This window comes from Marmota marmota, unplaced genomic scaffold (genome assembly GCF_001458135.2).
Source record: "Marmota marmota marmota unplaced genomic scaffold, marMar, whole genome shotgun sequence".
NCBI lineage: Eukaryota > Metazoa > Chordata > Mammalia > Rodentia > Sciuridae > Marmota > Marmota marmota.
Window position 1 is genome coordinate 136698 of NW_025999926.1, and position 19848 is coordinate 156545.

The 19848-nt window shown below is 37.4% G+C and overlaps 1 protein-coding gene across 1 annotated transcript in view; it reads right to left on the bottom strand.

Annotated features, from left to right (window-relative positions):
* LOC125615862 (serine/threonine-protein kinase MRCK alpha-like) overlaps nucleotides 1-18696 on the bottom strand; it is a 42102-nt gene extending 23406 nt beyond the window's left edge. The window contains exons 1-5 of the mRNA XM_048800281.1: nucleotides 18602-18696; nucleotides 18100-18230; nucleotides 16467-16534; nucleotides 14252-14328; nucleotides 6593-6703 (exon numbers count right to left, since the gene is read on the bottom strand). Of these exons, the coding sequence (XP_048656238.1) occupies nucleotides 6593-6703; nucleotides 14252-14328; nucleotides 16467-16534; nucleotides 18100-18227 (384 nt within the window). The 5' untranslated portion in view covers nucleotides 18228-18230; nucleotides 18602-18696. The remainder of the gene's footprint in view (nucleotides 1-6592; nucleotides 6704-14251; nucleotides 14329-16466; nucleotides 16535-18099; nucleotides 18231-18601) is intronic.
* Nucleotides 18697-19848: the final 1152 nt, after the last annotated feature.

Below are 19848 nucleotides of genomic sequence, written 5' to 3' on the forward strand. Positions count from 1 at the left end.
GAAAGGCCTCACTAACAATGTAAATTTACAGCCTAACTCAGCAACTTGAAAAACAAGAACAAACTAAGCCCAAAGCTATCAAAAGGAAGGAAATAATAAAGACAAGTGCAGAGATAAGATAGATGCAATTAACAAAACTAAATTTTAATTTTTCGTAAAGATGAATATTATTGACAAAACTAGCTAAAAGATTATCAGAGAGTATAATGAATAATTGCCCACCAAGTCAGATACTCCAGATAAATGACAGATCCCAGAAACAGAAAACCTACCTAGAATCATAAATAAGTAGAAATTCTGAATAGAATAAGAATATTGAATCAAAAACTCCCAACAAACTCCTAGAATAAAGTGACTTCAATGGAAAACTCTACCATATGTATGAATAACAATGCGGGATTGGGGGGCGGGGTTGTGGCTCAGCGGTAGAACACTCGCCTAGCACATGCAAGGCCCTGGGTTTGATCCTCAGCACCATATATAAATAAATAAAATAAAGGTATTGTGCTCAACTACAACTTTAAAAAAAATATATTAAAAAAAATAACAACAACCTCTCTTGCTCTCTTCCAAAAAGTTACATAGGAGGGAGCACTTCTTAACTCATTCTTGATACCAAAGCCAGACAAAGATACCAAAGAAAAGAAAATCATAGACCAACATCACTTATGAATATTGATGTAAATATTCTCAACCACATTATCAAACTGAATATTTAAGCAACTATACATCATAAGAGACATTTATTTCTGGAATATTAGGACAGTTCAACATATGAAAATTGAACCATATACAGATTCAACAACAGATACTTGAACAGATATTCATAACATGAAGCTTCCTAGTAGCATTATTCATAATAACCAAAAGGAGGAAAGCACGTCCATCAACAGATTAATGGACAAATTAAATGTGACATATAAATACAGTGAAGTGTTAGCCTTGAAAAAGAATGAAATTCTGACACATGCAACGTGTGGATAACCTTTGGAAGAGAATAGGCTAAGTAAACCTAGCCAGGCATGAAAGGGTAAATGTTGCAAGATTCAGTTTATAGTAGAGTGCTGGAATAGATCAAATTCATAGAGAAAGAAAGTAGGGTGATAGTTGTTGGCAGCTGGTTGAAGGGAGGAAGGGGAAATTTTTATTTAATGGGTACAAAATTTCTGTTTGAGATAATGAAAAGGATCTGCACACAGATGGTGGTTGTCGCATGTGACTGCACTTAATGCCTCTGAACTGTACACTTAAAGGCAAAAGCATGTTGTCCATACTTTATTACAATTAAAAAAATGAAATTCTCGTATGTGTTGTATGGATGAAACTCTGAGACATCCTACTAGGTGAAAGGACACAAGGGGAGGAAGGTTGTATGGTTCCAATGATATGGAATGTCTCTAATGGCAGATTCCTAAAGTTGGAAGCTAGGTTGGATGCTAAGGGAGGGGAAGTCTGGAATTATTGTTTAGTGAGTACATTTTCTGTTTGGGATGATAGAAAAGATTTGGAAATAAAGGGTAGGGATGGATGCATACCATTGTAAATGTAATTCATGCCAAGGAGCTGTACACTTAAAAAGAGCAAAATACCAAATTTTATGTTATACATATTTTACCACTGTATGAGTATGTAAGTAAATAACTAAACAAAACTGATATTTGGCAGAGGTGGCATTACAAACTTCTAGGGGGAATGATACACTTGTCAATGAGTGGGGCAGAGACACCTAATTAGCCTACTGGGAAAAGTCAGAGCAGTATTTCATGGCAAACAAAAATGGAATTTCTTAAAGGCACACTCATACATTGCTGGTGGGACTGCAAATTGGTGCAACCACTCTGGAAAGCAGTATGAAGATTCCTCAGAAAATCTGGAATGGAACCACCATTTGACCCAGTTATCCCACTCCTCAGTGTATGCTCAGAGGACTTAAAATCAGCATACTACAATGACAAACTCACATCAATGCTTTTAGCAGCTCAATTCACAATAGCTAAGCTATGGAACCAACCTAGGTGCCCTTCAACAGATGAATGGAAAAAGAAAATGTGGTATAATACACAATGGAGTATTACTCAGCCATAAAGAAGAATGACTTTGACATTTGCTGGTAAATGGGTGGATCTGAAGATTATCATGCTAAGTGAAATAAACCAGTCCCCAAAACCCAAAGGCCAAATGTTCTCTCTGATACATGGATGCTAACACACAACAAGGAAAGGTGGGTAGAAGTTCAGTGGAATAAACAAAGAGAAATAAAGGTTGGGGGGACAGGAAGAGGAAAGACAGTAGAATGAATTGGACATAACTTTCCTATGTTTATACATGAATACAGGACCAGTGTAACTCCACATCATGTACAACCATAAGAATTGGTTCCTAATTAGAATAAGTTGTACTTCATGTATGTATAATATGTATATGCCAAAATGTATTCTATTGTCATATATATCTAAAAACAACAAATCTGGAAAAAAAATAGAATTTCTTGTTGAATCAAGGATCTAAAAGCAAAAAACAAAACATTAAATCTTTTTGGAAGGCTGATAAACTTTTCTATATTAGAATTAAAAACCCACCATATAAATATAAAGGCTTGGGTATCCTAATTGGAATAAGTTGTACTTCACGTATGTATAATGTGTACATGTCAAAATGCATTCTACTGTCATATATATCTAAAAAGAAGAAATTAAAAATCTGAAAAAAATAGAATTTCTTATTGAATTAAGAATCTAAAAAGCAAAAAAAAAACCCCAAACATTAAATCTTTTTGGAAGGCTGATAAATTCTACGATATTAGAATTAAAAACCCACCATATAAATATAAAGGCTGGGGTCTTGGCTGAGTGGCAGAGCTCTTGCCTAGCATGTGTGAGGCACTGGGTTTGATCCTCAATGCCACATAAAAATAAATAAATAAAAGAAAGTTGAAAAAAAAGTTCAGAGAAATAATCTATACCTTTAAAATAAATACATAAGGGCTGGGGATATAGCTCAGGTGGTATTGTGCTTGCCTGGGTTCGATTCCCAGCACCCCCCACCCCGCAAAAAAAAGAAGAATTAAGATAAATAAATAAATAAAGATGAAGATGAAATTTTTGATACCATTTTATACCATTTAGAATTTCAAAAATTCAGATGTCTAGAAGCAGCAGGTGGTTGACGTTACGATCAGGAAGTAAGAGCTCTTAAATGTTGTTAGTGAGAGTGCAGATTGTGTTCTAAAAGTCCTGTTGCCCACGCAGGGTAAGAAAGGTGTGCTCTGGGGGGCTGTCGAGAGTGGGCAGATACAGCCCTTGAGGTGGGAGGAGAAAGGGCCAGATTCAGAAAAGGGGGGTAGACTAGAAGAGAGGGGAATTGGTCAAATAGGTATAGGTTTCTCACTATCATAGTGATAAGTATAAAAAAGATTAACCTCGAATAAAACATGCTATTGGATTGGAAATAGAGGTATCTATGTTTGTGTGAACTCATAATTCTCATAGACAAGTCTTTAGGGGGGCAATACATACATGGTAGGTAGATTTCTATTTACAGGCTGTGCTATGGGCTGAATGTGTCCTCCAATAAGCATGTGTCGGAAACCTAATTTCCAATCTAACAGTGTTGGGGCCTAATAAGAAGGAATCCCACCAACACGGGTCCACCCCCATGAATGGACTAACGCAATTGTCTAGGAATGGGCTTATCCTTCTTCTGCTCTGTCTCTCCCCCGTCTCTTTGCCCTTCACCAGGTGATAACACAGCAAGGAGGCCCTTACCAGAAGCTGGTCCCTTGACCTTAGACTTTCCAGCTGCCACAACCATGAGCCAAATGCCTATTCATCATAAATGGTCCAGTCTGTGGTATTTCAGGGCCTGCAGTTTGAGCAGCATGAAATAGGCTAAGACACACTGACACGGAAAACTTTTTTTCTCTATCTCTGTCCAATCGAAGGAAAGAGTGACACGTGAACAGCAATGAATACATCCAGCATCTCGATCTTGACTTCTAAATCCTGTTCTTTACGAAGACAATGAATATTTATCAGAGTAATGGCTGAATTCAGGGCTGGAGCAATACAAGATGAGCTAACACATTCTGCCAGATGGAAAGAAAGTGCTCAGAACAATGGAGATATGTCAAGAAGATACAGAGTGGGTCTACGATGCTTGTGCTGGCCACATCTTCAACCAACAGAATATCAGAACAATGACAATAATGATCATAAACCATTGGGTAAAACAAAAAATCTGGCATCTACACTGATAAAAATAAACTTAAAGTTTAGTAGGGAATGCGGTAATTCCACAGTTTCCACAAGATACTTATTAATTATAAAACACGAAAAAGCAATTTTGTACTAAAGAGGCCTGGAATATCCTGTGATAGTTCGGTGGTCAAAGTGGATTCAAAGTGGACGTCACCAGTAATGAAATAAATCAAATTCTCGAGCTGGGGGTATAGCACAGAGGCAGAGAGCATGTCTAGCATGGGCAAGGCCTCCAGTTTGAGTACCAGAACCACCAAAAAAATAAAATAAAATAATAGAAGCTATGTGTCACCTGATAGAACACCATGAGAAGACTGTGGCATCACTTATGTGATAGTTTTGCCAAGATACATAATCTGAATCAAATCATGAAGAAATAAACAGATAAAAAGACATTCTTCAAATCACTGGCCTGTCATCTTCAAGAGTCTCAAGGTCATGAAATCAAAGAAAGACTAAGGGACTGGTTCCAATCAAAACAGACCAAAGAGATGACAACTAATTGCAATGCATGATTTTGAACTTGACCCTTTGCTATGAAGGAGAAGAACTGGTGAAAATTGAATAGGATCTGGGTACTAGATGACAGTACAGCATCAACGTCAATCACAATGGTTGTATTGTGTCAATCTGGGGAATATTCTTATTTGTAAAAAATATGCTCTAACGTATTTGGAGTGATATAAAATCAGACAGCAACTTTCAAATAGTCCAGGAAAAAATGAAGTTATACTGTATTTGCAATATTTTTGTGAAGTTTATGATTGTACCCAAACTATTAAAGCACTCTTTGGCAAAAATTTTAATTAAAAATATGCATTACTACTGGCCAATAACTCTCAAACTTTCCCATTTGTATATAAGCAAGCAAGTCCTAAGGGCTCATGACAATAGAAAATTGTAAAATGTGAAAAATGGAATCAACACAAATATTTACCAAGAGGAACACTGTCATGTCAATCGAAATACATTTACATAAAGGAATACTATTCAGTAGTTAAAATGAATGAACTATCTCAACATGAATAAATAGTATCAAAAAGAAGCTGCAAAATAATTGGGGATAACATTTGTGTAGATGTTTGAAGCAGACCAAGCAATCCTATGCACTTTAGGCAAACATGCACATGTCAGAATAAGGAGGAGAACAGGAAAGGTGCACACCATTTCAAGATACCCCATAACCTCTCAGGAGGGAGAAGAATTCAGCTAGATTGGTTCAACTCTTTCAGGATCAAATTGAAATTATTAAATTATCCAAATTATCATCTTCATTTTTTTTAATCTGAAGAAAAACTAAGCAAACCCTTTTGCTAAACTTGTGAAAGTGGTAGGGTTTCTGAACAGAAGGAATTGTCTGTGCGTCCTTCTATAATTTAATTATTTACATATAATTAATTTTTAGAATTACTTATATTTATTTTTGTTATTCATGATTTTGTTATCTGATAATTAAAATTTTACAACAATGAAACAGAACTGTTAACAATATTTCAGAGGTTCTAGGTAGAATTTGAAAAGAAGGTCTGGCCCGACCATAAGCTACTTTGAAGTTTCCCAAGCTAAACCACATGCCCCTGTCAGTGCTCTCCATCCCATTCCCAGGATTATAAAGTGGGAAGCAAAGAATCAGGTTGAGTGAGATGCAAAGAAGAAAGGGAATACTGTTTCTGAAGAGAGAGGGTGAACCTAGGGATACCAAACCCCTGGCCTCCCAGGTGAAATATTTTCTTTTGTGAAGAATCATGCACTCGGATGCACATGAAGATAAAACCTCACATAAAGATAAAACTTCATGTACTATCATGTAAAGGATATGACATTAATCTTAATAAGTGCAGTTTGCAAATACTATCTTATACCTTATTAATACATAGTGCTGGACTTGATTATATGAAGTGTTCCGGTCACATCATGAATTCTTCATGTAAATTGAAGCAATACAAATAATGAAAGAATTGTCCCTGCCAAATTCTGTCCCTTCCTATTTGCCCTGACCACTTCATAGTTCACATTACTATGTTCTCTGCTCTTTAAAACCTCACTTCATTAAGCTCACTGTTCAAATGAAGGCAGAATTTGTGTCTTTTTCATTGATTTTCAGGAATTACTTTCCCCTCTGAGTTTCAAATCTTCCTGTGTTGTTGGCTAAACCTGTCTATAATCTCTAGTTTACTTTCTCTGTAATCTCTGATAGACTTTGCCTAACAACACAATGCATTCAAGGAGGAGAGAAATCTCATTCTGCTTTTGCAATGAGCTGTGTTCTGTCTTTTTTGTTGTTGTTGGTTGTTACAAGTGAACAGTTAGGAACACAGCTGACCCCAGGAAGGCACCTTAACTGGCTTGTCTTCGTCTCCACTGTGTGAAGAAGGAGACGCGGATTCCGAACTGATATAAAACTTGATCTTCAGATTTTGTTCAAATGCTTTCTCGACTGCGTCAGTCTGCAAAAACAAATCAGGAAAGAGAAATGTTCAAGAAACCACTGTATAGAATCCCCAGCTCTGGAGGAAGTAAATCACGAACATTACAGCATTTCACAATAACAGACAACAAAAACATAATTTTAGTATTCTGATTAGCAATCCTTCAATTTACAAGACTGTAGCCATAATTCGACCACAGTGCATTATGAAAGGGAATGCTGCTACCTTGGGCACTACAGAGTTCTTCTCTTTCACCTGCCACCCTTCCATTCCAAGTAGAAGTTCAAGGACATCAAAATAATTGAGCAAGTGGATTCAACCCAGAGTGGGTGACAGAGACATGAACTAGAAACTCAAGATTTAAATTCCATCCCTGAAGGTACTCATAGTAGATATTAAATGAAAAGTCAAAGAAATCAACAACACAACTTATGGTGCAAACGCAATGACCTGCTTATTTTCTAGCATAGAAATACCAGCCCTCAAGCACAGCGGTGCACACCTGTAATCCCAGCAACTCAGGAGGCTGAGGCAAGAAGATTGCAAATTCAAGGCCAGTCTTGGCAAGTTGGCAAGACCCTGTCTCGAAATAAAAAATAAAAGGGCTGGGGGTATGGCTAAGTGGCAGAGCTCCCCTGGGTTCAATCCCCAGAACTACAAGGGAAGGGAAGGGAAAACTGGCCCTGTGGTGAACATACGTAATGTTAAGAAATTTCTTAGCTTAGCTTTAGTTTGGATGATGATATTATGCCTAGTTCAGTATGCATTATGCTGTTTCCTGTACATTTCATATGTACTACGCATAGATGATGGTGATAGTGGCTGTGGTGGTGATAGCCATTTTAATTGTGGATTTAAGGGTTTTGAGGAGCCCATAAAAGGTATGGAGAGGCCAACACGACTAGCCCCAAGTGGCTCTTAGTATTAGAGCCACCACTGAGAAAATTGTCATGGTTGGGCTAACCAAAAATTTCTTTCAAGAGGCAGACCACATAATAAGTCACAGAAAGAATCAGCGGCATGCAAAGGAAATAGTTATACTTCCTAAGTTCTTTCCTAAATTTGTTTTCAGTTCAAGGAAATATCAACCACGTGGCTTAAATCCCCAAATACTGTGCTCAGTTCCTCAATTTGAGGACAACTTAGAACTTAATGTGTTTATGGCTATTTTGATTTCTTCTTTTATTAATTCATTGTTAATAAATGTGACCACTATCATGAAATTATGATACACCTTCATATACTATCGAATTGGTGCTTCTTTGGTGTGGGGAATGTAAAAGTCTGCTAGTGGGTTGATTCCTGGTACTTGATTACTTTATTTCTACGTGGCTAATGTTTTAGAAATCCTGAAGTCTCCCAACAAAGGAAGCCCAGTGCTGAAGGTCAGAACTAACAGGCAGCAGCAGCTGTCACTTGTGGGTGATGGGTTTATTCTATGAGGACAGGGCCAGGAACCTGCCTGAGGACAAGACCACATCTGTCTTGCAAAGCCAGCTCTCCTCTCACTGCCCACACTCTCAGTCCTCCACCTCTATTAGCTGTGCTCTCTATGCTCCACCCTTTCAGCCTCAGCCAAACCAGTTGACACTCCCTCTGCTTTGCATAATCTCTCTCTCTCTCTCCCCCTATCTCTCTCTCTCTCTCTCCCCCTCTCTCTCTCTCCCTCTCTCTCTCTCCCTCTCCCTCTCCCTCTCCCTCTCTCTCATCAATTTGTTAATGTGAAATTTAGCAAATACACAGGAAAGGTCATAAGTCATACACGTGATGCCGATTAGTTATTGTTAGGCAAAACCCACAATAGTACACCTAGGTCAAAATACGGAGCAGTGCTGGTACCTCAGAGCCTGCAGGTGCTCCCTGTCCATCACAACCTCCTCCTCCTCAAGGTTACCTTGTGGGCAGTGATCACCTCCTGAGTTTGTTTAGAATGTTCTCACATGAATCATACATCCATAAACACTACATTTTAGTTTTGCTCATGGTATGTTCTCTTTTGAGCCTGGCTTTTTTAACTCAAAATCATGCTTATGAGATTTGTCTGTGTTGCTGTGAGCTGTATCAATTTGGGGGGAGGGTTATCATTAAATGATATGGCATTATACTGATGAACCCAAATTTCTTTATTCATTGCAGTTTGATGAACATTTGGGTTCTTTCCTGTTTTAGCTGCTCTGAATGTTCTTGCCTGGCATATGGGTGTGCTCTTATCGTATGCATTTCTAGGAATGGAATGCAATACAGTACCTGAGGGTTCCCATCGCTACTGGGTCTCACCCTCGCTTGTCTTTTGCATTCTTTTTATTGGATCCGTTTTGGTAACTGTGTGGTATCTTGTGAGGCTTAGAATGTCTAATGTGTTTAAGGCTGTTTGGATTTCTTCTTTTATTAAGTATCTGTTAAGTCCTGGACACTCTCCCACTAGGCTGGTGTTTTTTTCTTTTCTTTTTTTCTTTTGGGGCTCTTCATGCATTCTGGATGGGAGCTCTTTGTTGATTCTGGGTGTTGCAAATACTTTTCTCTACATTGAGGCTTGTCTTTTCATTTTTCTGCTGGTATTTTTCTCACTGCTTTGCAATACTAGCTTTATAATGAATATTACTGGCTTTATAAATAAGTACCCATAAAGAAATATTTTTCTCAGGACTCTGTTCTATCCCATTGGTTTATAATTTGTAATTTTGCCAATAGCATCGTCTTTTTTAACTTTACTATAGTTTTATCATAGGTATTTACAAGTTTATAAAGCAAGCTCAGTCAATTGTTCTTCAAAAGCATTTTTACTTTCTTGGATTTTAACATTTCCATATAAATTGCAAGGGGAAAACTAGGATTTTTATAATAATTATATTAAATCTTGAGATAGTATATTAGTATATTAAAATCTTCCACCTTGATTAAATTATTATTATATATATATATATATAGGCAAATTTAATATCCCTAGAACAGCGAGTCTTTCAAATTAGGAATATGTTACTGTCTTTTAATTCAGAACTTTTTTAATGCCTCTTTTTTAAGATTTTATAATCTTTCTCCCAAAGGTCTTCTAGCGATCATTAGATTTATAAATACTAGATTTTTTAATGTTATTTTAAATGGTGTCTGTTATAAAAGGTTATTATTTAATGTTTCTTGTTGGCATATAGAAATGTATTGGATTTCTGTATATTGACTCAGTATCCAATCACTTTGTTAAATTCTTATTATGTCTAATAAGTTACTGAAAAGGCCCTTCGTCAACCCCCAAATTCATATGTTAAACCTTAAATTCTCAATGTGATGATATTTTGAGATGAGGCCTTTAGGAAGTAAGTAAGTCATGAGACGAGAGACTTCCTATTGGGATTTGTGCCCCTGGAGGAGAGACATGAGACCTTGCTTTCTCTTTCACATGCCAACAATGTGAGCAAGCAGTTGTGAAGGCTGCCATCTTCAAACCAGGAAGAGGGCCCTCACCAGAACCCAACCATGCTGGCACCTGCATCGTAGGATTTCAGCCTCCAGAACACCTATGGCAATTCATCACAGCAACCTAACAGGACAGACATCATCCCTATCATATTGGATTGAAAATCAGAGCAGGCTTTTTTATTTTGTTCATAAACATAAAAAGGAGAATGGTAGATTTCATTGTTTATCATTTAAATCAAATTAAGGCAATTCTTTTCTAACATGGAATGAGGATTTTTCTTTTTTTTCTGTTGCAAAATGTTATTGAGTTGCATCTGACATTTTCAGACTTTTATTAAAAATATAGTTTTTATTTTGGGGCTGGGATTGTGACTCAGAGGTACAGCACTTACCTAGCACATGGGGACACCGGGTTTGAGCCTCAGCACCACATAAAAATAACTACATAGAATAAAGGTATTGTTTCCATCTACAACTAAAATTTTTTAAACATGATTTTTAATCTGTTAAGTTATGCTGATTCATTTTTTAGTGCCAAACTTTGTGTTATGGGATAAAACCAAACTGAGCATGCTCTATTATTGTATCATTACTTTTTTGTTTGCATGTATGGTTTTGAGAATTGAACCCAAGGCTTCACCGGTGCTAAGCAAGCACTCTATCACAAGCTACAACCCCAGCCTGTTTTTAAATTCTGTTTTTAAAAATTTTTTATTTTAAAACAGAGTCTCACTAACAAAATGCAAAAAAACAAACAAAAAAAACGTGTCTTAAACAATGGAAATCTTATATTCTCACGGTTTTGGAGGCAGAAAGTTCAAGTTCAGGGCGCCAGCGTGTTCGAGGTCTGGTGATGGCTGTCATTTTGGCTTTCAGATGGCTGCATCCTCATTACATCTTCACATGTAAAAAAGAGACCCCAGTTCTACCTCCCACAAAACACTAGAATCCGGTTCAGTCTATTTCTTGGCGTCATATAGGAATCATCTTTCCTCCAGTTCCCAGTAACCTGACCATTCTGGTGAGGCTCTGTCTGAGCCTCACAAAATGGTTCTTGGCATCCATATTTCTACCAGCGTTCTGTCCGCGGTGTGTGTTCTCTAAGAAACGTCAGGTGTGCTTTCTCTCCAGCTCTCCTTTTCTTTCTGAGCCCTCAACCAGAATCACCACTGAGGTCCATGAACTACCAATATTCCCAATAGGCATTTTGGCTTATTCTAACCTGCACCTCAAAATTCTTCCAGACTCTCTCCCTGTTACTCAGTTCCAAAGCCAGTTAGACACTTTTAGTTATTTGTTACAGTAGCACCCCACTTTTTAGTACCAAAATCTTAGTTTGGATTTTCCAAAGAAACAGAACCTATTGGAATGTGTGTGTGTGTGTAAAGAGATTCACTGCAAGGAATTGGCTCACACAGTTATGGAGGCTGAGAAGTTCCAACATCTACAGTCAGCAAGCTGAAGACTCAGGAGAGATGGTTTCCGGACTGAAAGGCAACGGGCTCCAGACCAGGAAGAGCCATTGTTTCAAGTCCAAAGACAGGAAGAGACAGATGTGCCGGGTCGGGCAGAGAGGCAGGAATCCCTGCCATCCACAGAAGGGTCGACCTTCTGTACTATCCAGGACCCCCCCCTCCTTTTTTTATTTTACCTATTCAAATGTTCACCTCATTCAGATACACCAGCATCCTGTGGCCCAGTCAAGTTAACACGTAAGATATTAACCATCACAGGGAGTGTCCCCTCATTTCCTGTTTTCTGGAACATTTTGTCTAAGACTGGACTCATTCCTTCTTGTATGTTTAAAGAAACTGCCTGGGTCTGGGATTAAATCTGTGGGAAGATACTTAACAACAGCCATGATTTCTCCAATGGTTATAGAAATATTCATGTTTTGGACATGGCTCTCATGAATTGAATTTGTTAGGCCCTGTTTTCTAATAGCTTGTCCCCAAACTGTTTCACATATCTTGGTATGAGATACTGTCATATTTCAAAATAGCCTGAATTCAGTTTATACTTTGTTATTATCTTTAACTATCTGCCCCAGCTATGATGTTTCCTTTTATCATTCTTGATACTGGTTTTATGTGCCTTTACTTTCTATCCTTTTCTTTAAATGATCTTGCAGTATATTTTTATCATTTTATTTATTTTTTGAAAAGTCAAAAGTATTTTTAATTGCTTTTATTTTTCAAATACATGACAGCGGAAGGCATCACGATTCTTATTACACATATAGAACACAATTTTTCATATCTCTGTATATAAAGTATGTTCACACCAATTCATGTCTTCATACATCTATTAAAGTCAAAAGTATCAAATTCACTGTTTTATTCTATTTTGTCTTACTTTTTCTGCATCATCAATTGCAGCTTTTACGTTACTCCTTTCTGCCTTCCACACTTTGAGATTTAAATTGCTATTGTTTTAGCAACTTCTCAAGATATATGTCTAATTCATAACTTTTCAGGCTTTCTTATTTTCTCTTTTATGTAGATAAAGCTATATTTTTTCTAAATACTGATTTAGCTACATTCAATATGTAGTATTTTTGTTATTATTCAGTTCAGATGTTATCTAATTTCCATTAGAATTTCACCATGGGCTGACAGCTTACTTAAAACATGTATTCATTATGTAAATATAACATTTTTGATGGTTTACTTAAAATGTATTTCTTATTTTACATATAAGAACTTAACATACGGTATAAAATATTTGTTTCTACTTCAGCTCTCTAACCATAGTTAGAGAACATATTTTCCGTGAAACCAATCCCCTGACATTTGTGCAGACTTAGTTTGTGATCCAGCATCATTTTTAAGAATATTTTTGCAGTTTTAGAAAGAAAATGTATTCAGCCTGTGTTATATGTTCTGTCTATATTTTTCCTCTCGGTCAGTCTTCTTAATCATTCCATTCAAATAGTTTTTGTCACTTGTTGAGAAATGTGTCTTTAGATCTTCCTTTATCATTTATGAATTTGTCTAGTTTTGTTGTATTTCAGTCAATTCTCATATATTTTGTCATATTAGTTAGTTCATATATATTTAAAATTAGTATGAATTCTAAGTAAAAGTAACCTTTTATCACAACTGAGTGCATTTCCTTACCTCCAGTAATAATTTTTTGCTTTAAGTTTCATTTGATATTTACATGTCTATATCAGTCTTTGTCAGATAAGGTTTAGTCAATAGGAAAGCATTCTTTCTACTCGCTTATGGCTTACAGGTTTTCTTCACAAATAGAACATCTTACATTTTATTTGTATGTATTCTGATACAATCTTTCATTTTCTTTCCACTTCAGTATTTTTTTTCACTGTCAGTCAGTTTAGTTACTAGTTTATTGAGATTTATTTCTGTCATCACAGGCCCTACCCATACTTGAGGGAAGAGAATTGTGCTCCCTGTTACCTCTCTATTCTCATTTTACCTTTTTAGCTCTCCACTATTTTTAACCAAGTCTCTGTTTTAGGAGATCTCTGTTAAAACAACTGGTCGAGTTCATTTTCCTGAATTATGAATCCAAAGACTCATCAACAACAGAATGGATGAAATGGTTATAAAATATCCATAGAATGGAATATTATACTGCAATACAGTCAAACACATTGTTGCTACACATCACAAAAAGCATGAAACTCACAAACTGAACTTTGATGATACAAAAGAACATATGCCATATATCTAAAATTAAATCATATGGTCCATACACAAGCTGTAAAAATATAATGAGAAGAGGGGAAGTCATTGCACAGATCATGCAGGCAGAGTTCCCTTCAGCACAGAGGGGTGGGCTGTCACCTGGAGAGGTCCAGTTCCAAGGTGGTCAGTCATATTTCCTGTGTTTACGTGACTTTTATGGACTTTTATGCACTTTTTAGTCTGTGTGGTTTGTCTCATGATGTCAATATTTTGTTCATTATTTAAATTCTAATACAGATGCTTTAGCATCATATAACCTTTCAGCCCTGATTTACACCCACACCTGATTCCTTCCTGTGTGTTTGTCAGGTCCCCATGCCTCTAACATGGAATGACATGGAAACAGTCATTTGCCAGAGGGAAACTGCTATTTTGAGAACAACAGAGTGATTCCAGAAGTGGCAGTAGAGCACACCCAGAAGGCTTAGCACATACTCACTTCTTTCTGAGCCACTGCATTGCAAGTCGTATTGAAAAGCGCCCGGGAAGATGGGCCTGAGTCCTGCTGCACCCCACCTGGAAGGCAACCACACATGTTTTTGAAGCTTGAAAATGGAAACTGAACCATGTCCATGACTTTTTCAGTCTTAATTCTAGTTTAAAGTTGTTCTCAGACTACATTTTTCAAAGATAAGCCCATTGGTGGCATATACATATTTAAACCCAAATGTTTCTATATATTGACATATATTATTTACATTAAAATCATTTGATTGCATGTCAAATAAAGCAACCACTTTACCAAGTTCATGGTAAACTGTACTGAAAATGCAGAAATAAATTACATCAGTTTTGATGATTTGTTTAACTCCTACATGTCGAATCACTGTTTTTTTCCAATTGTAGGAAAACTAAGTAAGACTTAAAACAGTTTTGGAGACTCAAAGGGATTTCAGAAGTATGACATGAGGCTTTTTTCTTTTCTTTCCTCCTTTGTTTTGTTTAGTTTTCTCGTGCTGGGGATGCAACCCAGGGTCACACCTGCCTCACACCCTCAACCACGGAGCCTGTACACCTTTTCTATACTGGTTGTTCCACAATTCTAGTGTGACACACTTTTTTTTGTACCAGGGATTGAACCCAGAGGCACTAAACCACTGAGCCACAACCCCAGTCCTTTTTTGTATTTTATTTAGAGGCAGAGTCTCACTGAATTGCTTAGTGCCTCGCTAAGCTGCTGAGGCTGGCTTTAAACTTACAGTCCTCCTGCCTCAGCCTCCTGAGCTACTGGGATTACAACTATGACACTTCTTAACAGAGTTATTCATGATAAGAACACACAGTCATAAAACAAATATAGTTAATCATACTTAAAACTTGTATAACATCAAAGTACTATTTACTTAGGCAGGAAAAAGATCAACTCTAAGTTTTGTTTCCCCTCAGAGGAATTTCTTTTAATGTCATACTTTATCATCTAGCAATACTACTAACTTTATATGCATGGTATTCAAATTGACCCTATGACTATAATTTGATTTAAATATTACAGAATTGAAAGGCACACATTTAAGTTCTCTAAGGCCACCCCCTCTTGACACCTTGAGCCATTGACAATGACAGGAGATGAATACTCAGATGTGAATCACTAACATAATCGTTTACTGAGTTAAATAAAGCAGGGTGTCACAGGACACTGCAGAAGTGTGCTAATGCACTGTGGTATTCAAAGAGAAAATCATGATAAGAAGAAAAAAACACTAGGTCTAAAGGTGAACTTCACAAAACACCGTGGTAATAGATAGTCTTTCTCTGTCAGGTTCCTTTTGAAACATGTCAAGCTGTCAGTCAAGGTTTTGGACTCAGAGCGGCCCATTCACTGGTGATCCCCAGTAGGCAAAGCTCTAGCCAAGGCTATGTTGTTGGGGCACTCTCCCAGGGGGCCAGGGCTTCCTCAGTGCTACTCATGGACCCTGTCCTGCATTCAGCACTCTCTAGACTACTCTTAAATTAGAGCCTTGTTGGTTGTCATCTTTTCAGGGGCAACTAGAGTGCTTTTTGAGTGTTTCTTCTAACTTCCATGCAAGAGTCAACTCACAGATATTAAAGGGACAGACACTGCTATCCAGGGTTTCCTGAGTTCTCTAGGAGTCTCCCCCGTCCTCCACAATATGCACCAGACAAGGGAGGGCCACCCCCTCTGATCTAGTCCAGTGTGTGCCATCAAAGCGTGGAATGCAAGTTGAGGGTCACACAAGTGTATAAGAAGTTCTACCAGCTAATTCATTATTAAGAAACAGCCCCAGTTTGAACACGAGCAAACCTCCCATATCTCTACGATGGTTTTGTCTTGTGCTGTGACATGTGGCAGCATTCCAAAACTGGGAAGTGATATGACTGGGATAAATTTGAAAACTTTATCAATGGCAAAAAAATATGTTTCTACAAAATATTTCATGGTATTAAATAAGGATAGTTCCACTCAAAGCAAAATATCTTGCTTTTGCTATCATAAAAAGCTCTCTGGATTATTTAAAAGCAAACAAAATGTCTCCTTGAACATTTTATTAAATAAGGACACACACACACGAGCCAGCTAGTGAGGGCTATTCCCCCACCTGCCCAAAAGATGCCCATGGAAATGGAATGCCATAGCACCCTGTCTACACAACAACCCGTCCCACACACCCCGCCTTGAGATCTGAGTTCCTCACCCTTTTTCAGACGTTCGATTTCTAACCACAAGTCAGACTGGTATTTCTTCACTTTAGCTTTCCTTTTACTAAAAGAGGCAAAAAGAACAGAAGACATCATTAGGTGCCCAGTGCCTGTGAATAACCTATAATTGGATCCCACAAAACAGGAATGTAGGGCTTTTGTGGTTAGAATCCTCAGCTAAGTTGAATTTCATATCTAAAATGACATTCCAAATAAAGGAGATTGGATAGAATTACCTTGGGTTTTGTTTCACAGGGAACCAAAACCTTGGGCCAATAAGTGAATCTATGCGCCATATTCCATTTGACTCACAGATCTGCTCTGTGTGAACAGACGTGCCCTGAGCATAAGATGAATGGGCATGTTTTTATCTTGAAAGGCCACACAGATGCCATCTGGTAGCTATCCATACTGTACCAACCACATACTGAGAAATGTCTTTCCCACTTTACATTAAATAAAGTGTGTACAGTCTTATAATGGATCATCGGAACACGTAAGCTCTTGGTCTTGCGTAATTCAACATTCTGCACTGAAGTTGACCCAAGTGTTACTGTCTAACACAGTTAAGTGAATAAGGCTTTAGACACAAAACCTGGCCCTTGGAGTCATATTTCTTTTTCTCTCACTACGTGACTTTGAGAGCACATCTATGTATAAAACTAATGTTATATTTGTATTTTTTACTCTGCTGTGAATTTTACATGTTTTCCCTTTTATCCTCCCATGTCACACCATCTCCCGTCTTCTGATATATCCATTAGCCATGTTTATTGACTACTGGCATAATTATTTTATTAGCACTCACACTGGTAGAATTTAACTGGCCCTACTGTTGTTGTAGGAAGAAAAGGAAATTCGCCACCATCCAGCAAATGGAGTGGGAAGAGGCACCTTTTTAAAAAGACATGCTTGAAGATGTGCAATGTGAATTATAAGCTGAAATTGAAAACATGTTACACCATTAGACTCTTCAGAATTTAAAAGGCTCTGAAAAAGAGGTCACAGGATTTTCCTGACTTCATTCCATTTGCATTTCAAATTACATTTGTACACACACAAGAGGATTTGGGGTGCTTCTGACTCAGAGACCTTTTCAAGGAAGAAGGAAAAACAATAGAGGCTTGACTCTTAGGTGCCTCTGTTTTTGTATTATTCATTATTATCAATACCATTTGGTGGAGATATCAGAATCACAGAAGTTAACACATTGCAAAAGAAGACACGTTAAAAGCATTGAATCAAACACTTTCAAATTATTATGACTTGTCATCTTGAAGATAACATCTGATTTTTCGGAACACCAAACGTTAGGTCATAGGAAGATTGAATGTGTAACCTTGAAGAGGGTGCTTTGTGCTTTGGGAACCACATTAGGCCCGGTTCCCAGGAGGATCATCTACTTACTGGGATGGTGACCCTCATCCCTCCCTAAGCTAGCTTTGTGGCTAGCTTACAAACTGTTGTCTGTTTGTTTGTTTCTGGTTTGTTGAAACAGAGACACACTCTGTTGTCCAGGCTCGTCTCAAACTTGTGTCCTCAAGAGATCCTCTCAACTAGCTGGAACTACGGTCATGCATTACCATGACCAGAAAATCATTGTTTTTTCAAGGTATCCCTTGGCCTTACCAGTGAAATGCCCCCTGAGGTCCCTCTGGGAACTCCTGTCTGCATGATCTCTCTAGGTCCAGAGCCGACTCCAACTGAAGTAAAGCCGACGAATCCAGTTTATCAAATGGTTCCATCTCCCCTAGCATTTTCTACAAGATCATGAAAATAGGTTTTCACTTCCAATTTTATATTAACATTAAAATCTAATTCATGCAAATATTAGGAGATACTCTAGACTATTATTGTTTTGAATAGTAAATAGAAAATTACTTGTTAAAATATATAATTTTTCATGAAGTTTGGAAATGATGTTAGAGACTCATACAAACAATCTCATTGTCGTACTTACCACCACCATGATAGTTGTCCCTACCTCCCCCAAAGTAGGGCTGACTTCTTAGGAAAAGACGTTTAGTTGGCTGAGAGCCAGAGAAACTGGCATAATTCAGCAACTTCATTGTTAAGATCAGTTCTTCTCATTTCCATTCTGTCAGCCTTCCTGGGCATGACGGACACTCACCTTTCTTCTTGAAATCAAGCTGACATTTCTTAAAGACGCCACTTCTTTGGTTACTACCGAGGTCAAGCCCTGAGCATTTGTTTCACCTTCAGTGCTAGAATACAGAAAGTAAAAGAAATAAAATGCAAATATGGACAAAATCAGACACACCAAGGAAGGATAGAGAAAAGATACACTATTGAAAATCTGAACATGAAACTACCTAAGGAGCCTTAAAAAATAAGTTACTGCCAATAGAAAGGAGTAAAAACCTAGAGATGTTTGTATTGGCAGAACACTCTTATAAACATCTAGATTGGATTGGCAAAACACTCTTAGAAACCATGAAGAAGCTGGCTAGATTTAAGACTCATTAGGTTGAAAGAGACTATTTCCTAGATTCAGATCACAGAGTTGGGAGAAACTATCAGTGTTTTCAAGAGTTAAAAAAAAAGGGGGGGGGTTGTTTTTTGTTTTTTTACTTGAGTCAGAAATATCACTATTCAAATCTTTTCATTCTTAGAGGTTACTTTAGATATCGATGTAAACATTGAAAACCTACACTATGCCCAGATAGAAATAGTTCAGTAATAAGCACTACACACAATGCACATCAGTTATTCATGGAGCCACATTAGGCCCCGTTCCTAGAAGGGTCATCTGCTTACTGGGATGGTCACCTTCATCCCTCCCTAGTGAGACCAGAAGCTGGAAAGTAAGAATTCAGGGGTGACAACAAACTGAGCACACTTTTTTGACGTGTGAAGAAAAAGAAGCTTTAGTATATGGAGACCTTTCAGAAAGAATTTCTACAGGTTGCTCTCTAGTACAAAACAAAAGTTGAATTCGAGAAAGGAATGCCCATAGGGGACCCAAGAATAGTGGCAATATAACTCATAACTTATGTCTATAAGTCAAAACTACTCTTAATAAATAATAATAATCTTAAATTAAAATGCCAGATGATGCCAGCATATGGCAGGAGTGAAACTATCAGAGTTCATGATCAAACACAGGTAGAATGCAAGGACCCTACTCTACACTTCTCCACTGGCCATGTCATCTTTTTGAAGGTAGAAATACTTGCAGAAAAGTAACTTTTCCTGGTCAAAATTGGTCATTCAGAACATACGCAAATTTTTAAGCATATTCGAAAAGACATGACTGTATAAAAATCAAGACTGCAATTTAAAATATTTTCATGCTAAAACAAAAACTTGCAGTATCTTCTGTCTGTCTCACAAGAGGAAATATGACAGATTCTCATG